Source organism: Lytechinus variegatus, chromosome 17 (assembly GCF_018143015.1).
Source record: "Lytechinus variegatus isolate NC3 chromosome 17, Lvar_3.0, whole genome shotgun sequence".
NCBI classification, from domain to species: domain Eukaryota; kingdom Metazoa; phylum Echinodermata; class Echinoidea; order Temnopleuroida; family Toxopneustidae; genus Lytechinus; species Lytechinus variegatus.
The window spans coordinates 24679421-24700926 of record NC_054756.1 but is presented as its reverse complement, the minus strand read 5'-3'; the positions used below and the strand labels follow the sequence as shown (position 1 = coordinate 24700926).

General features: G+C 34.2%; 1 protein-coding gene across 5 annotated transcripts in view; it reads left to right on the top strand.

The window, feature by feature from the left end:
- The window catches only part of LOC121430557 (nucleolin 1-like), a 30963-nt gene extending 19891 nt beyond the window's left edge, over nucleotides 1-11072 (top strand). For 2 of the 5 annotated variants that reach the window (XM_041627873.1, XM_041627870.1), the window contains 2 exons: nucleotides 1052-1426; nucleotides 10865-11072. In XM_041627873.1, coding sequence (XP_041483807.1) covers nucleotides 1052-1426; nucleotides 10865-10923 — 434 coding nt within the window. In that variant the 3' untranslated portion in view covers nucleotides 10924-11072. The remainder of the gene's footprint in view (nucleotides 1-1051; nucleotides 1427-10864) is intronic. The other 3 variants (XM_041627872.1, XM_041627874.1, XM_041627871.1) reach the window with 2 other exon arrangements.
- Nucleotides 11073-21506: the final 10434 nt, after the last annotated feature.

Sequence of the window (21506 nt, the reverse complement as noted above, 5' to 3'; positions counted from 1 at the left end):
TATGCACCCTTAGATTTGCAATAAAACTTCTGTGACACAGTTGTCTGGCCAGAAATGATGTTACACCTATATGTCAAGAAAAAGATAAGCTTTTCTTTTGTAAGCACATAACAGATTTTTTGGGGGCCAAATAATTAAGCCACAGAAGTTGTGACGCAAGTCTAGAGCTGCATAGTGCCTTTTATAACGTTCGTCCCTATGTATTCTCTAAACTTAGAATTTTATATCATATGTCAGTAAAGAGGAAAAATGGCTGAGAAATGGTATAATTGAGGATTTTAGTTTCAAGGTATCCCTGTATAATCGTATTACCGGTAATCAAAAAAGCATCTGAAAAAACATAGCTATGAATGCTTTTCTCCATTTCACAATTTCATGGCAGTCATGCAAGTAAAAAGCTTTTGATTGACAAGGCATTTCAATACTAATATGCTACCATGCAGCATTTTGCTTTATAATTGATTTATTTTCAAATGCTTGTTTTTTTTTTACTTGTTATTAATTTGCTCAATTCTTCGGAATATGTATGAAATGAAAGAAATTATAAAGGTTTTTTCTTAAGTTGGCATTACCATAGTATAATTTTCATTGGGAGAAAAAATGAAATGTACCCTTGAAATTCATTTTGAAAAATCTTGTAAATTTCCTTGCTTCAGACTGTTTTTTCAAGAGCTTTTGCTTTTGTTGTGGTTATTAATATAATAAGATCTATGGAATCTTTGTGCTTTCTCTGCAGTTTAACCTACTTAACTTTGTGAAACAATCTTACTTCTTCATAGCCTTTGCGTAGAGTATAACAATTAAACTTTATATCTGTTTGCTATAGTTTGCATATATAATGGAACTTTTGCAATATTTAGTGAAAATGATTATATGATTATATATTGCTATCCTATATCGGTCTCTGAGTTATAAAACAAAATAACAAATAATTCAGCTTCGTGAGAATGGAATGCATTTCTATCATTATAGCTATGTAGATTGTTTGGAGAGAAAAACCTTATACCAATGATAAACTCTTTATCCTTGTATTGACCCCTTGCATTCGTCAAAGCAGAAGCAATCACAGAACCCCTTAGAGAATCGCCAAAACCTGACGAGCAATTGGCCGCTACCGAATCAAATGTTCCAAGTGATGTTGATAAACCATCATCACCCGCCGCCTCCGAAACGGGGGAGCATTTAGACCAGGTGCCAGCGTCAAATAACGAATCAATGGACAATGAGGTAAAAACGGAAGAGGGCTTCCGGGCACCAAGCGATGAGCAAATGACAACGATAGAAGAGATCCCTGCAACCGATGGAAACACGGAACCCCAAGCAGAAACAGGAGAAAGTGAAGCGGTTGCAGCAGTCCCGGAGGCCACATTGGTTGAAGACATGAGAGGGTCACCGACAAAGGATGAGCAAGAGGCGATGGGAGAAGGTTAGATCGATGATCCCTGCCCTTGTCTTGTTGCATGGTGTCCGGCTTCCATCGCAGATATATTTAGCACATGCATGAGCATTTTATTTCCCATTTTTTACGACTTGCATGATCCGTCCCCTCCATCACTAGTCTTCATGATGAAGTCGACATTAGGTTGTCAACAGAAGGACTTGTGTTCGCATCCCCTTTGATTCTCATTCATTGGATCCTGACACTATATATTTCAGTAGAGATCTACCAACGTTCATTCCATATAGAGTTAGCATATGCATGAGAATTTTGTGTCGTTCACAAGGTTTCATGATGTATTGAATATTAAGTTTTCAACAGAATTACTTGTGTTCACATCGTCTTTGAGTCTTGTTCATTTGATCCTGACACTTTGTATATATTTCAGTAGAGACCTGCCCACTTCCATTGCAGATATAGTAAGCATAGTGAATGCATGACATCACATTTGCATGTTTCCTCCCTAGATCACAACATAGTTTTCAAGTTTCCATGACAAGGTCACAATTTGGTTGCCATCTTATCACATTGTATTCAAGCCCCGTTTTTTTTTATCTTGTCACTTTAATATTAAGTCTCTATATCTAGAGAAATATGCTACATTCTGTGTCGACTCTCAGATCATAACCCATGCATGCACAATGGCATTACACGAGTCTCACCCAATGTACATTTTGAGAGGAATTCTATGTGGAGGCAGCATCATTCCATGGTATCTTATGCATCTCTATGTGTTCATTGAAAATCTAGTTTTGATTTCTTCAGTAGAGTTCACTCAACATCGACATCGCGAATGTGGACCTTGTTCCATCACCCTCATCGCAGCCCATTACAGCTACTTACATGTACATCAGGGTCCCATAACACAAAAATCAACGATAAACCGTATGCTTAATTTTCAGATTAATTGTGTATTATTGTCAATGCAATCAATTGGTAAAAAATGTTTTATATACAGTGATTGCTAAGCTTTGTGTTATGGACATGTAATTGTGTTTATATTGGATTGTATTTGTTTTTATCCCAATGAACACCATCTGATTTTAGTATAATACACAGTTTCCACAGAGCCTATAGTCAGAGTTTTTAGAGCATAAGACTCAGTGGGTTAAGTCTACCCTATGAAGTGTTCCATAGGGAATCACAACTTTTTCTGCACACACAACTTGCAGCGAAATTTTTTCAAACTACATTTTGCAAAGGATATTAGATCTCTCATCTATAAAGATGCTTGCTTGATCTCCTGCAGAAATAAGCACATTCGTTTTGTGGTGATTCTTATGCATGCATAAGATTCCCATGTATTGTGTTTTATGGGCTATGTTGCGTGCATAAGGATGTTATTGATTCCAGATTTCTTATGCATTTATTTTTTGTTAATCTTGTATACACACATATATATATATATATTTTTTAATTCCCAGTGCATGCCTAATTATATCCACCATGTATGTGATTCCCATTGCAAGCATAAGCTTCTCTATTTGATTCCTTTTCAAGCATAAATTCTGTATGTTTCATATTGCGTGCATACAATAGCATGATGATTCTCATTGCATACATAAGCATTAATATTTCCATTGCAAGTGTGATTCCCATTGCATACATAAGCATTATAATTCCAATGGCATATATATATATATATATATATATATATATATATATATATATGCATTATGATTCCCATTGCATACATAGGCATTATGATTCCCATTGCATACATAAGAATTATGATTCCAATGGCATATATATATATATATATATGCATTATGATTCCCATTGCCTACATAAGCATTATGATTCCCATTGCATACATAAGCATTGTAATTCCCATTGCCTACATAATCATTATGTTTCCCATTGCATACATAGGCAAGGGAGATAAGAGAAGGGAGGCAGAGTAAAAAAAAAGTTTGTTTTTTTCTTTACTTCATTCAGAGGTTTATTATTCTTCTTATTCCTTAATCATTTAACAATTTGTTTTGAGACACATTGTGTATAGTTACAAAAGAAGTTACATATAAACATAGAGTAATCATCAACTAATTAAACTGAAATGATATAAAGATGAAATGAAAATTGCTTTTTTACATTAAAAAATTATCTTATTCTTGAAATTACTTGAATATACATTAAAAGCCCTGCCTTGTATATTTTCCATAACATAGGATTTGTATATTGCATACTGTGCAAATATTATAAACAAATTTACCAAAGTCAACTTGCGATCTTGAATTTTTGTACCCAGTGAACATGTTTTGTTCATAGTAATTTTGATTTTTAACATAAATTGCAAAGAATTCTTTATCTTTATTAAAAAATTGGCAACAGGGTTACATTCTTACATAATGTGAACAAGAGTTTCTTCTGCTTCACAGAACGCAATTTTAGATCACCAGTTTTGATCCTCAGAAATAATTTTATTGATAACGAGTCGAAGATGTGAGCAAATCTGGTCGCAATTTTGTAATCATTGTTTAAAAGAAATATAGGATGACAATTGTCAAGTAAACCTCTGTCACCTTTTCTATGTAACAATTTTTGAAATACCCTGCTTTTAAGATTCTGACAAGTTATTCTTTTTTAAACCCTCATTCAAACTATTAATGACCAAATATTTTATATCTTCCTCAAAACATTTATAAAACTTGGCTGATAGTCCATCCCAACCTGGAGTCGTATTATGTTTCATTGACTTAGTAACACTGCGATTCTGTAAGTAAACTTTCGCGAAGGTTAGCTTGTTGTTCAGACAAGGTAGTAAACCCGTCACTATCCAAATAATCACATATTTCACTTGCAAGAGCATTATTCTTGTTTGAACTTAGATTTGGATAAGTTTAATAGATTTCTTTTAAAATAGCTTCTCTCTCAAAAATGACATCTTTATCCTTTTATTTTCAAGAATTCTAAATGTTGTTTTTTATCCCATTTCTTTTTACTAAATTGAGAAAGTATTTTGATGATTTTTCCCTATCTTCTATCGATTACCAGGGACCTCACAAAGACACCTTTACTTTTTTCCTCAATTTATCTTTATTTTAGTAACATTATTAATTTCACTGAGATAATTGTCGTTCGAGTGAGCATCATTTGCTTTAGAAAGGATTTCAAGTTTGCATTGCAATTTATGGTATATTTGGTTGTTGTTTTTCTCTATTGTCTTTGAGTATTTTATTGAATATTCTTTGATCTTAATCTTGCACAAATCCAGGCTCCGTGACATTTCATTATGGTTTTTACATTCTAGTTTTGTTTTCTTAAAGGAGAATGAAACCATTGGAACAAGATAGCTTGTGTGAAAACAGAAAAATCAAAGAAACAGATCAACGAAAGTTTGAGAAAAATCTGACAAATAATGAGAAAGTTATGAGCATTTGAATATTGCGATCACTAATGCTATGGAGATAGCAAATTGGCAATGCGACAAAGATGTGTGATGTCACTTGTGAACAACTCTCCTCATTACTTTAGTATATATTTCACTTGAATTGCCTCTTTTATCACGTCTATCCATAAATCATGTGTTCTTTCTACATGAGGGCATGTAATACATATTTTTTAAGAATACATCATGGATAAAGAGTTTGTATCATCTTAAGAAAAAGCAAAAAGAGACATTTTGAGGATATTTTATAGTCCACCAAAGGGAAAGTTGTTCATCAGTGACATCACACATCCTTGTCGCATTGCCAATGGGAGGATCACCATAGCATTAGTGATTGAAATATTCAAATGCTCATAACTTTCTCACTATTTGTCTGATTTTTCTCAAACTTTCTTTATTTTTATTCTTTGATTTTTCTGTTTCTACACAAGCCTATTTGTTCCAAAGGTTTCATTCCCCTTTAATGATATTTCCGATTGCCTCTTTAAATGAGACATCTTTAAGAAGAGAGTTATTAAATTTCCATATACCGTTACCCTTGACTGAAGATGAAATTGTAAGTTTTAAAGACACAGCGTTATTATCACATTTCATAATGGGTCTTATTTCTTCGGAATGTACAAATGGACATAAATTACATATTACCCAATAGTCTAATCAGGAGTAATACCAACATGCTTATATAGCGCATATCACTGCCAAATGCATTCCTATGCGCTCTTTGACGAAGACAGAAAAAGCAAAGAAAAGAGAGAATATGCTGGCAATCTTGGCACTAACTCATTTAATTTTTTTTTTAATTAAATATTTTTTCAAGGTGGATTTAAACTTGGGTGTAGAAGAGTTCTTTACATATGATGGGGTGGTATTCCAAAGTGAAGCACATCTTATAAAGTACAATTCTTTGTTAATGTGCTAGAATCACCAATTAGCCTTGTCTAATACCAACGTTCCTTAGAAATCACATTTCTGTAGCATTTTAAGAGTTTAAAAAAGACTTTTGCAAATATCCACAAACATTCGTCTCTGGCGAGTCATGGTAATATCACTACCAAGAGAACTCAACTACATGACGTTTTGGATTATGTGGTTTCGCATTTTTCACGGCTGATAACGGAGACATCTAATATTTCTACATGACTCGTTCTTTCTTTCCTTCCACTTGCAGTTTGTGGCTTCACATATTTAAAGGGAAAATTCACCCTGACAAAAAGTTTATTGTAACAATATAGCAGAATGAATTATGAAAAAAAATATTGCCAAAGGTTTGAGAAAAATCCATCAAAGACTATAATTGTTATGAGAATTTAAGTATTTGATTTTTTATGTCATATGCGAGCAAATTTCAGACATAACGTATGGTAAAAAAAACAGTGAAGTGTCATTTTTACAGAAAATTAAAAATGCTTTTTACTATACCTTCAGTATATCAATAGACAAATCACTTCACAAAAGTCACCATGAACCATTAAAAAAGTGAAAGTTATGCATTTTATAGTACACAAAATATGGGGCAGCTACTTGTTTATGACATCACAAATCCAAAACTTGAAATTCTAAAAACTCCTCTCTTAATCTTTAATGGATCTTCCACAAATCTTCACCACTTTTTTTTCAATTATTTTCTTCTATGTTTGCGACAAATTTTCTTTGGCATGAACCCCCCCCTTCCAAAAAATTGGGGGAAAGTAAAGGGGTGAATTACATAGTCTCGATGTGCATGAGAAATATTTATTTTGTCGCTTTTAAGTTTAAAATCGATGACTAAGAAAGAGGGATAATGTATTAGAAGCTCAACTTGATATAAAGAAAAACGCTTAGTTCTATAGATAGATAGATAGATAGATGGATAAATGGTTTATTAATATAAATCAAGACATCATCGTGGATTAAAAAATTGAATTGTTAGACAGATGATATTGTTTGTACAGGTTTCATAAGTGCATACTCCGCTGGTAAATATAGATTTTGCTGAATCATTGTTTTACCATAAGGCCTATACACAACATAGGAGCTAATTCCAAGCTGCTACTCTCGTCACGGGTTGTTAATCTGTTTTAATTAAAGACAAGGGAAATAATGTCCCTAATATAGAAAAACACATCTTTTCTTCTACTATAAAAACCTTGAAAATCAGTACAATTTTCTTTTACAAAATATTGGAAAGCTTCATGAAACCTTGTTATTTGTGGCTTCTAATAGCTTCATGGCTTTTTTTAAAATTACTTCCCAAACAGAAGGCCAATTAATGGAGAAAATCCCAAAGTCAACCAACAGTAAATTGTGCGATCCATTACCCGATCCTTTATTCTACACCCTACGCCAAACAGATGATTTCATTTTCATTACCAGCGCATGAAATATTCATGGATTGACGCCCAAAGGCCTTTGATCCAGGGGTGAATGGGGTGCTTGATACGGCGGTTATTCTTTTCTGTTTTCACAATGTCCAGAGAGGAGTCGAAGGGTGATCAATAACTAATTGAATAATGAAACGTCAATTGGCCGTCTCCACATTTATTTATTGGACGACGGTACATGCACAAGGACTATGCCGCCAATTATGCCATTGAGAATGTGTTTTCAGTGGAAGAAGGGCACATGAGGCATTTCTCCAAATTTATTTATTGGACTAGGGTAGGTGCACAAGGACTGTGCCGCCAATTATGCCATTGAGAATGTGTTTTCAGAGGAAGAAAGGCACATGAAGCATTTATTTGAAATTCTTTTAAAGGGAATTGATATACCAGTAGGGGAATATTGATTTGGCTTAAATTTTGTTACATACCTCAATGATGACCTGCCCCATATATGCTGGATTGATTCTTGCTATTTATTATTTTTGTCATATTGCATTATTTATCTGCTTAAAGTTTCACATACCTTACCGCTTTTAATCTGATACTGAGGAGGCATTTTAGGAAACCAAAATATAGTGATTTTAATTGACTCCTACTTGTAAAATGCAAATGACTGCCTTGATGATTTTGATTCATTTCAGAGGAATATTTTTTTAAGTTTAGTGGGATGAATATGTTTTTGTATTTTCTTATTATTTTTTATTAATTTTTTTTTTTGTATTGTATTTTTGTATTTCAATGCTAATGAGACACACGAATCACACACAAGCACTTTTCACATTTTCCTTTCATAGGCATTTTCTCACTCATTAGGCATTATTTAGTACATTTAGAGAGAGAGATGGAAAGATGGAGACAGAGAGAGAGAGCAAGCTGACTATGAAAGATGAAAATCCTTTTAGAAATAATCTAAAAATAAAATTGTGAAAGCAAACGTTTTTCTTCATGTCTCTCATCTCTTTCGAAGATGGGGTAACCATGGCAACTCAATAATTGTGCCATCAATCATGTTTTGAATAGAGACATGTAGTGTATGACAAATTGTAGTCAGTAATTTTGCTATTATGAATATACCCACCATTTCATTTTCTTGCTATATTTTGGGATACTTAGTAGTTATTCCCGGGGGGGGGGGGGACTAGACTAAAAAAGTGGTAGGGGTGTGCCGCGGGCCAGGCAAAAAATGGGGGCCTTGGAGCAGGCTTACTGTTGAAAGGAGGGTCCTCGGAACGGGCTTCGGAACTACAAATGTTTGTGAAAACGGGTCCTTGGAACGGATCGCCATGCAGAATGTGAGTGCGTATGCATCCCTATGGAACGGGCAATCGTGCATGATGCAACTAGCGCGGCCTCCGCCGGGTGCGCTCGCGCTGAGGCGATGGTCGAAAAGCGCTCTAGGGCTGCTTTTCACCAAAATTGCAGCTCCTTGTAGCAGATCAATGCGACCAGAATGGCGTAACGAAAAATGTGCGAAGCTTTGGAGCGGATTTCTTTCTTCTTTTTTCTCGATAAGAAGAAAATGCTATGCCTTGGAGTGGCTTTCTTAGTTCTTTTTCTCAATATGCCTTGGAACGGAAATTTGAGTGTGAAAATGGGGGTCCCCTCCGCGGCACATACCCACTATGCATTATATACTGAGTGCCGTGCCCCCCCCCCCCCCCCGCACGAGTTATTCTAACAAATAGTAAGCTGCTTTTCTTAGTTTTGATGAGCAGAAAATGTCATGGTTTTTTAGTAAAAATTATTGGAGATTACTGTAGCAGACACAGAAGAGTTACATATCTTAATTAAATAGGACTTCGGAATATGTTGCGATCCGAATTTCAAAGAAATTTTGATAACATTTGATATTGACATTCCAAAGTAATAAAATATTACGGATCAGTGTTCAGAATAGTTGGAGGACTACTAAAATTGAAATTCAGTCCGGTTCAAGCCTCCCTGAATGAATAAAGACATTCAAATCCAAATCATAATGAGTCAAGTCTTCATCGGCTGCGACTTGAAACCAATTTGGACTTTACTCTGACCACAGGGCTTGCCAAAGAGTAAAAATATGATTTTAGTATTCCTTGCATTATGCCAACCTTTAAATGAAATAAACTTTCAGGAACTTCCATATTTTATACAAAATGCGATTTCTTGAAAAATCACGTCGCAACGAATCGTATAGTATGAGCTGGGCTTAAGTGGTGTTATGAGATGAAATGGGGAAAGCCAAATTTGAAATTAGACAAATTGGTGGGTGTTTCATAAAGCTGTTTATACCACCAAAATGTTCATTGCAATGGTTTAGCACGTAAGAAAGGTTCACCAGTTGTTCTTAAAGTCGCTCTTAAGTAACAAACAGCTTTATGAAACAGATCCCTGGTAAATAGACTAAATGGCAATATGACCAGACAGTAAGTAGACTAATGGGTTATAGACCAAGTAGGAATAGACCTTATGAGATGATGCCAAATGGAAAATAGACCAAGTGGGTGTAGACCAATCGGCAATAGACCAATTAGCAATCTACCAATGTAAAATATGTGTGATACTGATAGAGATACATTCTGTATATTACTAATATATTGGCCTACCCATTTTCATTCTTTTCTTTTGTATAATTTCCAATTAATTTGTTTGCATGATCATGTATTTATCTCATTAACACACATTAATTAGTTGAATGGCTAGTCTACAGTCTAAAACCATTTTCATTCTTCCAGTTTGTGTAATTTCCAAGTAATTATTTGCATGATCATGTATTAATTTCATTTACACACATTAATCAGTTCATTTGCCTAGTCTCCAGTCTAGATACGTGTGTATGTCAATCATGTATATCACCACTGTGTGTATATGTTTACCAATTTCTCACCAAACATTTTATCTGATATTTTCATGATTTTTCTTTAAAACCCAGACACCGGTTCAGTGTTTTAACCCAATCAGCATTTGCTGTTTATTAATCCACTCACTTGAATCTTTAATAAGTAAAGGTAATAAGTGAGTAGTATCATTAGATACAATGTATGACATTTTGAAGTAGCCCATTGACTTATTCATGTCCTTTTTTTATTCTCTACCACTCCCCTCTCCCTTTCTCTGTCCCCGTTTTTTCTTCACCTCTATCTTCTTTATAACCTCCATTTTCTTTGTTACGTGTATATCAATTTACTTGACTCCTTTCTCCTATTATTCCTCTCTTTGTGTTTCCCTCTATCTTCCTTCATTGTTACTTCTTTTTCTTCTTCATTTTTCTGTCATTCACCTTTTCCTTTTTCTCTCTCTCTCTTTGCTCCCTCTCTCCCCTTCTCTTTATCCTCTTACATTCCTTGATTCTTTCTCTTACCTTCTCATTTTATCTCTCCTCTTTATCATTCTCTCTTTCTTATTTTCTTCCTGTGTTCTTTCTCCTTTCCCTCTTTATTCCTGTTCTTGATTTTCATTCCTTCTTTGTTCTTTCAAATCCTCCTTTTGTCTCTACTTTACTCCTTAATTATTTTCTCTCTCTCCCTTTTTCTCTTTCTTTCTTTCTTTCTTTCTTTCTTTCTTTCCTTCCTTCCTTTCTCTCTTTTTTCCTTCCGTCCTTCCATCCATCCTACCTTCCTTCCTTTTTTTCTCTTACTCTCTCTCTCTCTTTTTTTCTCTCCATCCCTCTCTCCGTATTTCTCTTGCTATCTGCACAACCAGGTGAGCAAGCCAAGGCCGATGGTGACCAAGAAGCGACTGGGGAGCAGTCGGCAGAATAAGCCTCGCCCCCTGTAACCATGCAATCCACACAAGCAAGGCAGCACTCCTCCCGTTTCCATGGATACACCCAAAGGATGCCGCAACATCAAGATAAAATATTAACCATAGAAGAACATAAGCATTCCGTGTTATTCAAAGGAAAGTGGGTTTGTGGTCTGACTTGTGTGAAACACGAACAAGCTCAGCTTAGCTCACCATTGCCATATAGGTATATGAAGTTGCTTAGATAATTTCAGGATAATTTTTTCCCCCTTAATTTTACAGGGAAAAGTCTCTGGAGAACAAATCGTCTCCTCCCGTGACTTTCCCCTTAATTTATGTGATAGAACAAGTCATGTGGATCCTGATCATTAACCCATTGCCAACTGAAATTGGCTAGTCCCTGTACAGAGTCTTAGGGAATCTCAGAATTCGGTGATGATTGGGTTAATGGTACTTCTTTTCAATGTCAATGACATAATCGGTATTGGGGTACTTCAAAGATACCATAGTAATATTTTGATTTATTCAATGACCAGTTCGTAGTTACTTCATGGACAATTTTGGTCAAATGACCTTTCATTTCTTTCATCATGATAGGCAGATTTCAAAGCAAGGTATTACGTAAGCTTGCCTTACATAGCAGGATGAAGAAATTAAATAGACCAGGTGACTAGAATGGCACGCAAATGAACACTTAATGAAGGCATTTGTTGCATCCCTTCTTTGAATGCATATCTTAGCATGTTGCACAATGTACTTTGCAAACTGTGAAATACCAGTCGTTCATGGAAGCATTGTTGTTTTTAGTGGATGTAAATGAAAACGACAATTCAAAAGAATATATGAATAATCAAGACATCAAAGTTGGTGCTTATCTCATTAGATTTTAAAGCACCATGTCACTTTAGTACAAATGACCTTCCTCTGATCATGCGTAGAATCTTTTGATCATGCGCAGAAAGGAACTACGAACTGGCTTATTTGTCTATTAAAGGCTTATTGGGCACCATATTCTGAACTAAATGTATATTTTAACTTAAACTGTGGTCTGAAATTTGTGTTTGTATATGGATAGCCACATTGGGAGCAAATCTCTAATAGTGAAAGCTCAAATTACTGGCACGTTTGGACGTGAGAATCATTAAAGGGGAAGTTCACCCTGAAGAAAACTTTCTTGTAAAAATAGCAGAAAAAAGAGTAAAAAAATATAGGTGAAGGTTTGAGGAAAATCCGTTAAAGAGTAAGAAAGTTATTAGAGTTCAAAGTTTTGGATTTGTGACGTCATAAACGAGCAGCTGCCCCTTGTGTTATGTAATATAAAATGTATGAATTTCAAATTTTGTATGGTCCCTGATGACATAATATTGTTTTCTTTTCATGATCGGGTGTGAAATGATTTGTCTATTGATATACAAAAGTTCTATTGAAAACCATTTTCAATTTTCTGAGAAAATGACATTTCATTGATATTTTACCATTCGCTATGTAGGAATGCTGCTCGCATATGACGTCACAAATCAAATAATTGAAATTCTAATAACTTTTTAATTATTTGATGAATTTTTCTCAAACCTTCGGCAATATTTTTCATTATTTTTTCTGCTATTTTTACAATAAACTTTTTGTCAGGGTGAACTTCCCCTTTAAGAACTTTCTGAGAATAAAAAGTAGATTTCTTCTCATCCATAATTTCAGAACAGATTTTTACCACAGCGTAAGTTAATCCTGCTTCATAATATGGGCTCTCTGGTTTTAAAACATAAGTTAAGTTTAAAACCACACGATTATGGAATGCCAACTGCCAACTTGTTCACCAAGAAAAATATATTTAAACATAACATCCCCTAACGTCGTGGATTGAAGTTCTTGCTTACCTGGATTTAATTGTGAGAATACCACTTAAGCTACCAGAAAAAAAATAATATAAAGAGGTTATGTTCACATAAAGACTTTTATTTAACAGTTATAGGCGTAAACATTATTAATTTTTGGATTGCAATTAGGGATGTATTCATATTTAGTTATGAATTCAAACTATAACACTAGAAAATCAATGCTATTGATCAAATGCCTTAATATAATCTTTGATTGCAATCCTTTGAAATTAATTTCTTAAATTAGAATGATAGAGTATCAGAAATCAATAGCAATGGTTGTGGGATATTTTCTGCATGATTGGTTGTATAAAAACTGGTGTTTTTTTAAATTGGCGTATTGTTATTTCTATGGGATTTCAATGTTACTTTGGACAACTCTAAATTTCTGGGCAACTCTTTAGTTTATTTTGAAAGACATTTCTTTCAAAACTTCATTGTATCATCAACTCTCCATTTCTTTCTCCTCTTTGTATGTGAGATTTAAAGGAAAGTACTGAAAGTATTTAAATGAAAGTATTCCATGGGCATGTTGCAGGGGACCGTAACACAAAGCTTTAGCAATGATCGTAGAACATATTATTTTTTGCGAATGATTGCATTGACTACAATGTACAATTAATCACGGAAATCAATCGTACGATTAATCGCTAAACTTTGTGTTACGGAACCCAGATATTGTTACAATCAAACGTAACTCCAAAAATTAAACTTAAGTCAATTTTCATCCAATGAGCTTTGTGTATTTTGTACTTGCGATTGATTGTAAGAGTGTCATTTGATTGCAACTTTATCTCTGCAACAGACCTCGTACGCAATGCCTTTATTATACATTGTGTGAATATAGGGTATGTATAAATTCCGTCCAATTTGTTTATATGTGATTAATAAGCTTTAATATGTTTAAAATTTGAATTACTGTTCAAGTTTAGGACAAGTCCACCCCAACAAAAATTTGATTTGAATAAAAAGAGAAAAATCCAACAAGCATAACACTGAAAATTTCATCAAAATCGGATGTAAAATAAGAAAGTTATGACATTTCAAAGTTTCGCTTAATTTCACAAAACACTTATATGCACATCCGGGTCAGTATGCAAATGAGGGAACTGGTGATATCACCCACTCACTATTTCTTTTGTATTTTATTATATGAAATGTGAAATATTCTAATTTTCTCCTCATTGTCCTGTGAAACAAAGTTTTATTTCTCCCTGAACTTGTTGAATTACCATTGCTTAACATTTTATGGTTCAGTCAAGTTGGTCCTTATTGTAAATTCTTCAAAAATGGAAATAATGTATAATTCGAACAATAAAAAACAAAACAAATAGTGAGTGAGGGACATCATCGATTCTCTCGTCTGCATGTGACTAAATTGTGCACATAACTATTTTGTGAAAAATAAGCGAAACTTTAAAATGTCATAACTTTCTTATTTTACATCCGATTTTGATGAAATTTTCAGCATTAGGCTAGTCTGAATTTTCTCTATTGATTCAAATCAACATTTTCATGAGGTGGACTTGACCTTGAAGTAGGCCTTATTATGGATTAATTCCAAGTAGTACTGTAGTGTAACATAGCAGGGTTTTGTTTTCCCATGTGGGATGAATGTCGTGAGATATATTCAATCAGGAGTTTTCAAATTTATTTCAACCTTTTCAAACCCAATATTGTGGAAATTAGCTGGAATTAAGAAGTACAAGGCTTTGAATATGATTTAAAATCAATCGATCTTCAAATTTTTCTGTGATATCAGTGGTTTCAAGGCACGTATTAAAAGTGCGATGCTAAATACAGTTGTATCAATTTAAAAGTTCAGCCTGTATACTGAGATTCAGGTGATAATTCTATTTTTATACAGTTTGGAAAATGTAATGTATTCACTGTATATGACTGAACATAGGCCTGTATGTTTTGAACATGTTAATCGAATGTTAATTACATGAAGAAAAGATAGGGTGATTGCCTGTCCAAAACAGGTTTTATGATATTGTATGTTTTGTATATTTTGTATATAAGGCTTATATTGTATATAGTATAATTTATACTAACGAAAATACTTGTGGTCATTCCATTAATTAGCAATGATTAGCAAAGTAAAACAAAGGCCTTATTGAGAGATAGATTGACCAGGGCTCCGTAACACAAAGATTAGCGATCAATTGCTAAATGAACTGACCAATCAAGATCAATGTTACACTCGCATTTGTCACAAAATACTGACCAGGAACCAATCAGAAGTGTTCTTTCATATTTGCTATTCATCGCAAACCTTTGTGTTACGGAGCCCTGGGTCCAAAATTTAGTGATTGATGATAAAGTAGAGTTCTTTGATCAATTGCACAAAATGATCAATGCACAAAAATTGTAAAAATCAGCTCTACTTTAAGGGAAAGTTCCCTGCAATGTCGAGTTGGGTTTTATAAAAAGCAGAAAAAATATAAGAAGCTTATTAGAAAAAGTTTAATAAAATAACATAAAAAAAAATTACTGGTTTTCAGATTCTAATATTGTGACATCATATGCAAGCAGCGTCTTCACTCTCTATCAAAAACGGAATTTGTATTCCATGATATATGGGGAAACTCCTCGCATATGACATCACTAATTGAAAAAAAATAATATCTCATTCTTTAATGGATTTTCATCAAGGCTTTGCCAGTATTTTTCTCTGCTTTTTCTGCTTTTATCAAAACCAACTTATCGGCAGGGTGGACTTGCCCTTTGAAGCCAAATTGATTTTGGTCATTATCAATGACGCATTTCGGTTCTGTATCTCGAATGAGAATAATGGCATGTTTCTTTCAAGCTGTTTAAAATTATCCTCACATTTGGCCTTGAAAATTTTCAGGAAGTGCACTTTAGCTCGAAATGCATTTGACAAAACTGGAAAAAAACTGCAAGTCGGAGTGAATCAGATTGTGTATTTTTTGTTAATGCTGTTTTTATATCACCTATACCATACAGGGCTGTAATGGCCGCCAATAATCCGATCTGTGCACAATGGGGTAAGATGTATTGAGACAATGTTCGAATTTATATCACGTTTATTGTCAGATGAGTAAAGGCAAGGTGATTACTTTCCTAGGTGATTACTTTCCTGGCTGTTTTACACATGTTGCCTTGAAACAAATTGGAATACTTAGTAGTGAAACAGTTTTACTGAAAATGCCTTGTAAGTTTCATGAATTCAAGCTCATATGAAACATGGAATCTGAAGTGTAATATTGATGGATTTAATGTTGAGTCGAAACTTCGAAAGGACTCGTTCTAAATCGGTGTAACACTGATGCGTTGGTACAAGATCTGATCTAGAGATCCCGGGGTAGTATTCTCATCAAAGATTTAACTTAAAACCTCATGGTTGTAATATTTGATTTAGATACGGGTAGCCAAATATGTCAAAAATTTTAAAAGAAAAAATATATTTACATTAATTTTTTAGCAAATAAATGAATAAAAATAAAAATCAACCTGGGAGTTGACGTTCTTACTTCTGACCATTCCAAATTACGTTTGTTTTTAGGGAACACCGTAGTAATTTAGGAGTCAGTCTATCTTGCCTCTTATTTGGGCTATCATGGACATTTGGGGAGCTATAACCCCCCCCTTCAAATTTTTTTGTACCAAATGTGTTTAAATTCTATGATACATGCATTTACTGGGCATCTTGCCTCTTACTTTAGATGATCTAATGGACTACAAATATATGTATGTTTTTTTAATTATATACAGCTGATTAAACTCTGATGCATCAACCTATATGTACCTTTCTTCCGAAAAGTGTCACATTTGGCTTACCATACATTGAGGTATATTGTTTGAATTAAATCTTTGTTTAAAATATGACCCCCAGTAATTTCTTGCACAAAATTCTTTTTGTGTATTTGATTTAGATTCGATACCAAAAGGCATTTTAAGTGAAAATTCAGATTATTATGGATAGTTTAAACAAATTATTTTTTGATATGGTTTGAATCTGGGTTGAACATTATGAATACAAAATGCAATTGCTGTATTTTCAAAAAGTAATGATAATATGTGTTTTTGTATACAAATATCAATTTATGTCACATTAGTTTTCAGTATTTTTGCATCATTTGTGCCATTTAAATAAAATCGTGTCAGCAATTTTTATCTCATCTCAAAGCATCATCATAAAGAAGTTTTCTATAATTTGCATGTTGAATCATACAATATCACATTTTTCAGAGGAATTACTCTTGATACACCGGTCTGAAATGCTGAATGAATATAACAAATTAAGGCAAATAAAACTATCAAAATGTCAGATTTCTGATTGTAAAATTCTGTTCGCCGATGTGGCTATATGATTAACTATATAGTCTGCTGACACAGACCCTCATTGAAACTTTTATCAACAAGTGGGTCTTGAAACAAGACTAGAACAAATAAAACTTGGTATTTAGGTGGTACTTTGGTACAAAAATCAATGGCAAGGACTTTAGGCTGTATATTCAGACCACTTTCCTCAAGTTACTGGTTTGCACATCAAATTGTTGTCTATAGGCCTACAAGCAGTTATATTTCATCGGCATTGACTGTCCATTCTCATTTCATTTTTATTATTTTTCATACGAAATTCCTCTGGTGTAGATTAAAGGAATTATTTGGTTTATTATCCAGCCGCAGAATCAATTAAGGAAACCAAAACCCCACTCGTTAATTCCTACAAATACATTCTATTGATTTTGATCAGGATATACATGCCTGACATATTGTAAGTCCTTAATCACCTAACGTTTTTTTCAACATAAATTCAATATCATCATGATGAAATGAAGAAAGAAAAAAAAAAATGTTAGGAGTTTCTAAATGGAGAATGGGTAATGTGCTGTGATCATCTCAATGCGTTTATTATTGATGCTTCGCCGCATCTAGCGGCAGAAAAAGATTTGCTATCCGGCTTAGATGATGGGAATAGACTGAATTGGTGCGGAGGCGTGAGATGTTTGATTAAAGAAGTGGGGCTGTAGTATTCTGTAGGAAGTGTTTTTTTTTGTCAGAAGAAAGTGCAAGGTATTTTGTGTGATATGTTTATCTGTCCAAGGTTTCAATTTGTGATTATCCCAGGTAAGCGTTTTCTGTATGATTTGAGATTGAATTTTAAGTGAATTGTCGGAAGGGGGAGAGAGAGGGGGGGGGGAAGAGAGAATGGGGAACTGGTGACAGGCTGATGCTGCATGATCAAGGGGGGGATTCAGAAGGTGTGGGCATGCACACCCCATAACATTTGAAGAAACAAATGGTGCACAGTGTAAAATGTCCTCATCTTTATTCCTTCTTCAGGAGAAGAAATGTCCACCATTTTGTATACTGACGACCCTTTTGGGGGCTTGTCAAAATTTTCATACAAATTCGCATCCCATGAAAGTCCGCATTTGGATCGGCGCCTGAAGAGAGGAGAGAGCGAGTGAGGGAAAGAGGAGGGGGGGGGGGTACAGCGAGAATAAGGTATAAGGAGTGAAAGGGAAGAGAGAGGGAAGGAAAAGAGTGTGGGCATGGACCATGAGAACAAGTATGGGAGAGATATATAAGTAGCATTGGAAATTTAAAGAGGCTATATAGTCTAGTTTACTCCAATGATGTAGCACTAAGCCTGTTCATCGATCAAAGTAGAATGTCTAACGCTGCACTCCTTCAGACAAAATTAGATGCACTACTTATGTTGACAGGGAGGGTAGGCAGGGGTATTGTAGACATAAAAAATTCCATGAAAAACACGAGAGAATCGAAAATCACTCAAAATCATAGCCAATCTTCTCCCAGTGCTTATCTAATCTAACCATGTACCTATTACGATAGCTAGGTCCATGCAGTTCTAACTACTTCTGTTTAGTAGTTAAGTTACGAGTGGGCATGGAAGAATTTAGAAGCTAGTGTTTGAGAGAGAAAAAAAAACGTGGGGGGGGGAGAGTGCGATGGTGAGAGAGTGAAATTGATGGACTAAAAAAATAGAGAAATGGGGGGGGGTGGGAGGGAGTGCACAATAAATGAAATTGGACAATAAGCTTTTACAACCTCTGAATATAATACCATTGTCATTCGAATCGATGCTGTATAATGACTAAATCAGTTGAAATGTAAAGTTAAGTTACATATTGGAAAAACACTTTCCATGTTAAAGAAAATGGTATTAATCATACTTCTATGCACCAATTGTAAATAGATGTGTTTTCATCATGTCATGAATCATCGTTTTTTCTATACACGTTGGTAGCAAAAACATGCATTGTAAAAACTGTGGTGTTAAAACTGACACCAATTGGTGTTAATAGAGGACCACACCCTGAGGTGTTAAAATAACACCCTAGAGATTGAACTTAACACCAAAGAGTGTAAACATAACAACCATCTATAGGTGTAAAACTAACACCACCAATTTAACACCGGTGTAAAATAACTGGTGTGGTCCTCTGTGTACACCGGTTAACACCACAGTTTTTGCTGTGAGCATCTCATCAATTTGTCTCTTACTATTCACCTTAATTTTTGCAATTTCTGTACATATTATCACTTGTAATTAGTGGCATATCATTGGCTATCAACTTGTACCTTGCCGTTTTGAGGAGCACTTTTGCATTTATACAGAGATCCAGACTATATCATTTCTTTGAATAAATGATTTAATCAATGATTTGTATGAATATTCCGGCTTATAATGTGTGAATATGTTACGAGATGTGTTTGTCTACACATAACACAAAATCAAACATGTTATTTCACACATGGTTTACTTTATGAACTTGAAGTTGTATATAAAGAGTTTGAAGAAGCTTTGAACAAATTATTTCAAAGTTTAAGCAACAATATTTAAAGGGGAATGAAACCTTTGGAACAAATAGGCTTGTGTTGAACCAGAAAAATCAAAGAATAAGAATAAAGAAAATTTGACAAAAATCGGACAAAAAATGAGAAAGTTATGACCATTTGAATATTGTAATCACTAATGCTATGGAGATCCTCATATTGGCAATGCGACAAGGATGTGTGATGTCACTGATGAACAACTTTCCCTTTGGTGGACTATAAAATACCCTCAAAATGTCTCTTTTTTCTTTTTGTTATGATGATACAAACTCTTTATCCATGATGTATTCTTAAAAAATATGTATTACATGCCCTCATGTAGACGGAACACATGATTTATAGATAGATGTGATAAAAGAGGCAATTCTAGTGAAATATATACTAAAGTAATGGGGAGAGTTGTTCACAAGAGACATCACATATCTTTGTCGCATTGCCAATTTGATATCTCCATAGCATTAGTGATCGCAATATTCAAATGCTCATAACTTTCTCATTATTTGTCCGATTTTTCTCAAACTTTCGTTGATCTGTTTCTTTGATTTTTCTGTTTTCACACAAGCTATCTTGTTCCAATGGTTTCATTCTCCTGTAACTTTTAATTAATAAATTAGTTTTAGCAGTGCTGTTTTGGAATAAAGCATTTGTCTAAAATTTAATCGATTCTCGATACGTTCATGAAGTAAAACCATATTGGAGAAAGCCCCGGGACGGCCGGGAGAAAGCATATTAACGTTGTATCACTTGTATGCATCTCTTTGAACCGAATTTTAAACGTCAAGTCCACCCCAGAAAAATATTGATTTGAAAATAAAGAGAAATCGAATTAGCATAACGCTGAAAATTTCATCAAAATCAGATGTAAAATAAGAAAGTTATGACATTTCACTGACTTATTTTTCACTAAACAGTGCTATGCACAACTCAGTGATGATACGCAAAATAATGAAACAGACGATCGATGACGTCCCTCACTCACAATTCCTCTTGTTTTTTATTATTTGAAATATACATATCATTTTACAGATTAGACAATAAGGACCAACTTGACTGAATCATTATAGTATGATCTATCAAACAGTGCTAATTACACATTTTCAGGGAGGAATTAATCGTCGTTATACTTGACAATGAGGAGAAAATTGGAATATTTCACATTTCATTTAATAAAATACAAAAGAAAATAGGTGAGCGGATGACGTAATTAGTCTACTCACTTGCATACCAACCATGATATGCATATAAACGTTTTGATAGAATTAAGCGAAACTTTAACATGTCATAACTTTTCTGAATTGTTTTAATATTATGCTTGTTGGATTTTTCTATTTTTATTGAAATAAACTTTTTGTTGGGGTGGATTGTCCTTTAATAAGCATATTCCACATTCAATCCATTAAGATTGAAATGGAAAAAAACCCTTTGATCAAGTTTTTCTTGAAATGTTTTTCAACCCTATATATAAAAAAAATAGGGCTTATATACATGTACCCTAAACCCACGATTTATTTCCGACTCGTCTAATGCCAATTCGCCCAAATCCCATTTCGTCCACTATCATTTGCTATACCATCAGTTCGTCCAGTATCAATTGCCATTTCGTGCACTCACCATTAATTCGTCTAACCAGTTGGTCCAATAGACATTTAGTCCATTTACCATCTGGTCTATTACTGGACTAAGTGTTAATTAGGCGAAATGAATGAAAAGAAAATGGATATTAGACCAACTGGTTATAAGACGGAATGGTCATAGACGAATTACTGGTGATTAGACGAAGTGATTATTGGACCAAATGGCTGTAAAACGAAATGTTGATGGATGGAATAAATGAAGGTAGACTATGACTGAGTGGACGAGTTTGCGATAGACAAATCGGCAGTTTAATT